The sequence below is a fragment of the Cyprinus carpio genome, chromosome B3 (genome assembly GCF_018340385.1).
Source record: "Cyprinus carpio isolate SPL01 chromosome B3, ASM1834038v1, whole genome shotgun sequence".
Classification (NCBI taxonomy): domain Eukaryota; kingdom Metazoa; phylum Chordata; class Actinopteri; order Cypriniformes; family Cyprinidae; genus Cyprinus; species Cyprinus carpio.
In genome coordinates this window covers 19,941,987-19,951,526 of record NC_056599.1, presented here as the reverse complement: position 1 = coordinate 19,951,526, position 9,540 = coordinate 19,941,987, and the positions used below count along the sequence as shown (strand labels likewise).

General features: G+C 33.6%; 1 protein-coding gene across 1 annotated transcript; it reads right to left on the bottom strand.

The window, feature by feature from the left end:
* Window positions 1–3,709: 3,709 nt before the first annotated feature.
* Window positions 3,710–5,626, bottom strand: LOC109045701 (urotensin-2 receptor). The gene has a single exon (XM_019063534.2). It carries the CDS (start codon window positions 5,386–5,388, stop codon window positions 4,231–4,233), a length of 1,158 nt encoding a protein of 385 aa, XP_018919079.2. The 5' UTR covers window positions 5,389–5,626; the 3' UTR covers window positions 3,710–4,230.
* Window positions 5,627–9,540: the final 3,914 nt, after the last annotated feature.

Genomic DNA, 9,540 nt, shown 5'->3' with positions numbered 1-9,540 from the left:
CGGTGGTACCATGTCCCAGTTTTCCATGTTTTCTGTTCTGACATGGTTGAATGTAGGCCTTTGTAATGTAAACCTGTATCCAAATCCACAAGACAGGGTTAATGAAAATTTAGAAATACAGTTATCAGTCCTACTTTTAATGTACTGTACAGTACTGCATTTATTTATTTATTTTGCTATATTCTGGACATGTCTTCCCTATAATGTTTATGGTGATTTAGAGACAAATCTTTATCACTATCTTTGTCTCTAAATAGACAGAAAGACAAATAGACAGATAAATCACCTTTTTCAAGACGATCTCATATGAGTGAAAGCTTTAAAAAAATCACAAGGGGGTATCACTGACATTTTAGCATAGAATAAAATTTCCTAAATATCTTTATTTATAGAAAAAATTAAATATGTTGAGCTTGTGTTAACCATAAACATACATTTAACCAAAAACCCATTCAAAAACCCATTGACTTAAGGACAATGGAACTGGAAAATGCTAACTTGTTTCCAGGTTAATGCCTTCAAAAATGCCATGCAGCATATGTTCCTAAAAACATATACATATAAATAAATAAAAAATTTAAAAAAGTAGAAGAATTGTCCATTTTAAATTGTTGATGAATTTAAAGAGGCACATTTATGCACTTGGTCTCATATCTTAAATATAGCCTACTGATCAAAATTTTTGGATAAACTGTATCCAAAGACTTAGAAAGAAATTACCTATCAGCCTCTCCAACAAAGTAGTCTTTATTCTGAATGGCACAGATCCAAGCCAAACAAAGTGACCGTCCTTAGCTTCATTTCATGAAAATGGAAAATATGCTGCTGGCCCTGGGAGAGATGAACAGTGGGCAATTATGCTTAGACTCCCTTAGGATCCAACAGACTCTCCTGCAAAAGGTGATGACTAAAATTATGAAGACATTTCAAAGTAGGTCAGTGTAAGTTGAACAGCATGCATCGGATGGCCATGACTGGCGCCATATGGAAGAACGAACTTGAAATCTAAACATGGGATCTTACCAATGTAAACTGCAACCGCAGTCTTTACTTCTCTAACTCAAAGCGAGGAATGTAGCACCTGTGGGCTTCCACTCATGTGCCATATGCTAAAAGCTGTTGTATCCTCATTAAAAAACATTTTCCGTTCCAGAATGAATGCTTCATCTGCATATGACTATACAAACATATCGGCTATTCATAAAAATTCTCATAAATGCTGGTTTCACCCCGTCAGTCGTCAGTCAAGTTCAGACATTACCAGCATTGAAACAGGAGAATCTATTCAAATGTCAATCATTAAAATCATACCCCTGCCAAGCCACTGAAATGGTAGCCAACAGATGTATCAGCTAACAGATGGGATCTCCTAAATCAGTCTTTCATCAAAATAAGAAATAATTTAGATTTCCTTTTTTTTTCTGTCAAAAAGGTCCAAATATCTTTAATAATATAATATAATGTTTAAAAAAGATTTGTGAATGTTCACTTGAAATACAAAATGAGAACACCTCAAGGTTTTGCTGTTTAAAAGAGATTTCTGAGCTAAAAGTCACAAAAAAATCTAATTGTATATGATTCAAAAGTTTGAACATTTGTTAACAGAGAACCTTTTTAGGTCTGGCTCACTGTAGTGATAATATAGGGATTGCAAAACCTTATTTGAAACCCCCCCAAAAATATTAACCCACCAAAAATATATTTCTGTGGAAAATATATTGCTTGGTATGACGTAAATTGTTTACAAGAAAGCACAGCTTCCCTGAACAGGAGCCATGACGTTTATTACTCCATTGCACAAGTGAAGGTGAGTCAAGAAGAAGTCCAAAAAGCATTGACCAGGATAACTGTAGCCAGATAGATGGTTTCGATTCTTCAACATAAAATAGAACAGCCAGTGCAGCGTGTGAATGTGAACAATACCTATACAGAGTAAGTGTTTGGCTTTAGTACCACTGGACTATTTAGATCATTCAAAAATGATTTGGAAGAGCAGCTTAGTAAAGTCCAGTGAGTGTCCAAGACACTATGGGATGTTTAACAATGCTTAACAATAAACAATTCTTGACCATGTCGCCAAGTTTATTTTCACAAACAAGGAGAAGAATAAACATAAGAGGAAACAATATATATTTTTTTAATAAATTCAAGCTAAAAAAAATTCTTTTTTTGCATTATTTTTGACAGTTTATTAAAACAAAACACTAAGTATATATGGATGTGATGCATTGACAATATTCCAGGCAACAGCGCTTTAAAGGAAACTGAGACATCGTCACTATGGGGACATTTTTCCAGGTTTGGTTGAATACATGATTTCAACCACATCTGCTTTCTCTAACATGAACAGCATGCAAATGAAACATCACAACAGACAATAGCTTTTTGAATAACTTTCAAGCAATACAAAGTGCTTGAGTACAACATATTTAATGTGTAAACTAGACCTTATATATACATATTGTTATATAACATATATATAACAAAGCACATATAAATAAAATATAAAAATGATTGAAGGTCATGTGTGATTTTTAATAAACATAAATTAAAGATCAATCCAAACACATTATTTACTTTGATATTGCACATTCATCTTTTTATTTATGATTGCACACATTTTTCACATAATAATCGAACAATGAAACAACCTGCATGTATTTCATTTAGTCCTTAGATTCAGAACCACGTCAGCATAAAATTGGTGAAATTGAGGTTTATACATCATATTACAGCTAAATTAATACGCTTTGCATTAATGTATGGTTTGTTAGGATAGGACAATATTTGGCTGAGATAACTATTTGAAAATCTGGAATCTGAGGGTGCAAAAAAAAAAATCGAAATACTGAGAAAATCATCTTTAAAGTTGTCCAAATAAAGTCCTTAGTAATGCATATTACTAATAAAAATTAAGTTTTGGTATATTTATGATGGGAAATTTACTAAATATCTTCATAGAACATGATTTTATCCTATAGAACATGACAGTTTTACTTACAATGTATCCAAATAATCTGGCTTTTGTGCTCCAGGGTCACATATTTGGAATGCAAAAGAAAAAAAATATGCCGTTTTTTTTCTTGTGACAACCTAAAAAGTATAACCTGCCCTAATGGTTATTTTTAGGTTTTTTTTTCTTGTGACAACCTAAAAAGTATAACCTGCCCTAATGGTTATTTTTAGGTTTTATTTTATTTAATTTTTATTTTTTTATTTGATCTTTCCTATACAACACAGAGGAAATAAGTTTGTTAAATTTAATTATCAATTCCAAAAAGCAGTCATGTTTAAGCAACAATGTAAAAGTTTGCTGTAAGCATCCAGAAGAATGCCATTACGGTGCGTGTTAGTCAGTCAGGGCCGGATTTACCTCTTTTCGTGACATAGGGAAAACTATTTTTTGGGCCCCCTTCCCTATTCATATAATAGACTTAATATTACCACCCAAACAAAAAAAAATATTTCTTAATAAGTGGAAACCATTACAGTGTTTTCTATCGCAATAAGCGCTTGCGTTCAGTCAATAAAAATCGAATGTAGTTCTTAATTTGTTTGAGAACTAAGAAAGACCATTCCATTAATAGGCGCAGCGTCGTGGCCACTTCAGGAGTCACGACCACACATCAAGACATTGTTCATATGATTCGTTTCAAGACATTTGACATGTTTCCGTGTGGGTTGAACTGCACCTCATCCCAAACCTTCTGTTGCAAATTCCAAAACGTAATCTTAGAGCTAATAACAGAAGCTTGAGCCATTGATATGCAGGCTAACGCAGTTATTAATGCAGTCTAATGCGGTTATTAGAGAGAGAGATTAAGTGCGTGTGAATACCTGTATCTCTCAGCAGCATGCAGCAGCAGCGTCTATTATAATAGCCAATCTTTACGTTAAACTGCTTCAAGAGCCTCGCCACTGAGAAATGTCATGTAGCTTTTCAGCAGCAAAACGATTTTAGTGATAAATTCGCGGTGCAGCGCTGACAAGAAGTTTGTGTTCGCGTCTCCGCGTGTGCGCGAGCACTGTGTGTGTGTCTGTGAGAGAGACTGGGAGAAAGAAAGCGTGATTTTCGTATAGCCTACATAAAAAAGTGGAAGACATGGAAATAGTTTGTCATTTTTTACCCTATTGTTTGTTATATTTATTTGCTCAATGTCTTCTGTGGCTTTGGTTCTCTTTCTGTTGTAGATAGCCCAACGTTTAACAAAAGTATTATATCTCTTCTCTTCATTGTGTTTGGGCCCCCCCTGGACGAGCGAACATAGGCACGTGCCTAGAAAACCTGTGCGTAAATCTGGCCCTGGTCAGTATAACAGTATTACAGAACTGATGACTCCCAGAAGACACAGACCTTTGAGACGACAGTCTGAACCTCTTCTTAAACTCTGTGCAGGTTTTTTGTCTGTCCCTCACATATTCCTGATAATTCCTCGTTAATAAAGTGTACAAAAAAGGGTTAATACAACTGTTACTATACGCCAGACAAGTAACAACGAAGTTAATATACACCACCGTACTGCTCGAGAGCCCTCTGTGCGCGTAATAATAGATACTGAGCAACTGCCACAACCAGAAGGGTAAGAAACACGCCCAATAAGTCAGAACTATACTGAAGATCATATATAACACCTTTTGTTTAGGACACTTCTTCATTTCTCTGGAAGGGAATATAGACGTTTGCGATAGCCAGTAGGTACGGGCTAATTTCAGGTAGAGATATCCAATGATTAATCCAGGTGCCAAGATGCAGGTGTTGAACAGGATGGTCAGATACACTCTGTACGCGGTCATCTGCCAGGTCGGATGGCACATGCGCTTCTCTACTCCATTGTGCACGTCTCTCTTGAGGTCAATCATGATCATGGTCGGTAGAGCCAGTATGAAGGAGAAGAGCCAGACGAGGCAGGTGACCGAGCGCCTGTAGCGCCGGGATCGGCCGAAGGTGTCCAGCGGGTTCACCACAGCCAGATAGCGCTCCGTGCTCATGATGGTCAGGATGAAGATGCTGGCGTGCATGGTGACAAAGTCCAGGCTGAACAGAACGCGGCATCCGATGTCGCCAAAGTACCAGTCCTTCGCAAAATACGTCCAAACCACGAAAGGGATGGTGGAGAGGTACAGCAGGTCCGCCAGAGCCAAGTTCACAATGTAGACATACATCGATCCAGTTACGCGCATGGAGAAGTTCATGATGATCAGGGTATAAACGTTTCCGATTACTCCTACTAAACACATGACGGTCAAAACTGTGCCGAGTATGGATGTTATTAGTATATCGTATGAAGGCGCGTGCTCTTCAGGTCCTGTTATTGTTGGTGAGATGTTGTTAAAAACAGCCGAGATATTCACCGGATTCCTCACACCAATTGGATCATCTGTTTCCATTTTAAAAATGCTTCACTTCATTCCGTGGTGAAATTAGTTCATTTTAACATCTGTTAAAGGAGCATAATGTGCGCAAAACTGCAGTTACCTGAAATCTCCATTAGCCTATACAAAATATAGCTATTAACTTACCAATATTTACATTAGCCTACTTCTAATGTATTTTCAGATGAAGCTATAAACATGTACATACTTTGTAAATCGGTGTAAATAAATAAAAACAAACGCGCGCAAAATGTGCCGCGTTCTCACCATCTGCGCGTAAAACTTCCCAGACTGCAGGTCCAGTTGGTGCATTATTGTCGTGGGTGGGATTTATGAGAACCTCTCGGGTGTAGTACGTACTGACTGCATCACAAGTATAGAACAATAATTTCCTTTTGTGTTTGTTGTGAAGTTTCATAAAAAAAAAAATAAATAAATTATTAACAAAAATAAATAATCCTTTTGTGTTTGTTGTGAAGTTTCAGCAAGGAATCTTGCACGTATGAATTAAAAGAAATAAATTTGTGACAGAGTTTATTAAATTAAAACTAAATATTTAAATGTATTAAAATTACTACACTTCATTTATAAAAGTGATTTTAAATTGAAAATATGAATTTAATGGAATTTTAAAAAAATCTTTGCATTCTTTTACACTATAGAAAATGCTTTCATTAGCCTATTTTAACAACATTTGTTTCCATCTACTCTATCTATACAGCTCACAAGAGTTTCTGTTATTTGTACTCAATGTTTTGAATTTTCAGTCATTAATTGTCAAATAAACCTTTGGTACCACTTTGATTTTACAGCAGCAGTGAAACTTTAGTTTCCATTATAACTGTCATATTTGTCTGAAATATGTGAGTGCAGGAGTCCATCACAAATGATTCTAAAAGTAAAGCTGTAAATATAGAGGCTGAATGTACATTATTAATTTCAGTAACATTGCACAGACATGATTTAAAACATGAGTTTTTTCAGCTCATATTTCAAAGCTTCTCCAATTGTAAAACTTTAAAATTTATCAATACTTCATCAATATAACACTTTGTTTTAATATATTTTTTCAGATTTTAAAAGTATAAAATGGCTTTGCATATGGGAAATGTTAATTCAAAAATGTTTATGGATCTTTCAGATAATTAAATTTTCATTACAATAAACACGTTCATAAATATCTGGCACTGAGCATGGTTTGTACTGGTCTAAATTAGATTATAAGAAGAGCAGAGTGAAATGAGGCAGTGTCAGCAGACGGTGAAAAACTCATTCTCACTCCACTGTCTGTCAATATGTGTACAGAAATAGCCTGGCACCATCAGTGCTGAGTGATTACTGGATGAAGACCTGTCATTTCTGCACAATTATCAACTTTTCTGGAGTGCTGACCATCTGAATTCATGTGCATGGATACAAAATTATATCAGCAGGGAGCAGACGGCTCAGTTGTCCATTACGCCAGAAATAAGCACCGGTGTCCGTTATACCCTTCAGATCTCATTCCATCAAGACTCAGAAAAATATTAAACATAAGACTTCAGTTTTTGTTTTTGATTATATGCATTGTTTATGCCTTTTCAGTAAACGCTGTTTGGATGCTGATAGAAGAAATGACAGACATTTCACTTACTGGAAAACAAACTCATTGAAATGCAGCTGTGAGGGGTTCAAAGATGCTTCAACACATCATGAAAGCTCAGGGTCTTTTCAAATGCAGAAATACCCTGAAAGCATTTCATTAGGAGACAAATACGTGCTCTTTGAGTCCATTTGTCAAAGCATTTTTTTCTGGACTGAAGGTATTTCAAAGACACTGCTTTGAGCATTAGGCTTCAGCTGTACAGGAAGCGTATTATATCAAATATAAAACATATAGGTGGATTCAAATAAAAGAATTTTTCTGTGCTCAAGGTTGTGGAATTATTAGTAACAATAAAGTCAACCAATGTTAAACAAACTCACTGCTTTTATCTGGATGAATAAAACTTGTTTCATTGTGAATGCTGCATTTTTTGTTGTAGACTGTATTGATTCCACTGCGGTGGTTGACATACAGTATCTCTATAATTCTCCTTCTGTGTCCTTCATAGTTCTGGCACGGTGACAGCAACAGAAAGAGAAATCTCTAACTGCTCTCCAAACATGTCCATACTGAACTTTATACTTCTGTGATACAATATTGAGCACAACAACCAATGCAGTGCAGATTGCTAGCTTTATGAAAAAAAAAAAAATAAGAGATTAACTAAAATATAAATCTTGTAATTTAAGATGAAGCTATGCACTATAATAATCATCTTAAAGGTAGAGGATGTACAAAACTCATTGCTGATTAATTATACAATATAATATTATCAAACGAATAATTGCGATTAATTGCATTCGCAAAAAAAGTTTTCATTTAAATATATATGTGTGTACTTTGTATATTTATTATGTATGAATAAATATACATACATACAGTATATATTTTGAAAATATGTACATTTATTGTACACATGTATATATTTATATTCATATAATTTATATTATATATAGATATATTTAATATATAAACATTACAGATTTTTCTGAAATATATACATGCATGTGTTTGTATTTATATATACATAATGAATATATACATTACACACATATATTATGTAAACAAAAACTTTTATTTTGGATGCGATTAATCGCAATTAATTGTTTGACAGCACTAAACAACATAACATAACATATAACATATAACATATAACATATAACATATAACATAACATAACATAACATAACATAACATAACATAACATAACGTAACATATAACATATAACATATAACATATAACATAACAACGAAACATAACATAACATAACATAACATAACATAACATAACATAACATAACATAACATAACATAACATAACATAACATAACATAACAACATAACATAACATAACATAACAGCACATAACAGCACATAACATAACAATATAACATAACAGCACATGACAGCACATAACATAACATAACATAACATAACATAACATAACATAACATAACATATAACATATATAACATAACATATAATATAACACAAAAAAATATAAAATAACACTTAACATAACATAACATAATTTAATATACCATAATATAACATAACATATAATATAACATATAACATGACAGCACATAACAGCACATAACATAACATTTAACATAACATAACATAACATAACATAACATAACATAACATAACATAACATAACAGCACATAACAGCACATAACATAAATATACACATATACATAACATAACATAACATAACATAACATTTGGATGTGATTAACATAACATAACATAACATAACTAAACATAAAATAACACTTAACATAACATAACATAATTTAATATACCATAATAATATAATATAACATAACATATAATATAACATATAACATGACAGCACATAACATAACATAACATAACATAACATAACATAACATAACATAACATTAAAATATATATAATAAATATGAGAATAAAACATCTACAAGGGTACAAACCAAGTATATAAATACATTTTTTTTGTGGTCAAGTTATAAAGAAAGCATAACAAAAGCCAGGAGAACTTCTTCTGTCTATTGTCTATTACTATGGCAGCTTTTGATCTGTTTGTGCTAAAAGGAATCTGAGACTGGATGCCATGCACAAAAACTCTGTGATGCCCTCAGCCAAAACACTGGGACAAATTTACTGCAACCTTTTCACTGAGAGAATCTGTTTGAAAATGCAGCCGTAACAGATCATGAGAGTTACATCCCAAAGCCCTGGTCTTTGATATTATCCAGACCTGTAGCAGCGGCTCACAGCTTATCAACTATAAATATGACAGCAGCTAAAGCCACTGACTCCAGGTGCACAAAACAGACAAATACCCAGACGTACATCAGTGACAGTTCAGCGTCTGAGCAGGAATGCATCCCTGCCAGGTCACATACTAATGTCGCATTCACTTCCCTTACATCAGGGTAAATCTTTCATTTGAGCTTAAAGTTATTAATATCTAATATAATATTAAAAGATTGACTTGTTACTTATTTAAATTTTTGCATAAGCAATTTTATTGGCACATATGAGATAAAAATAATTACAAGGGTATAAATCAAAGGGAAAATAAACCATTTAT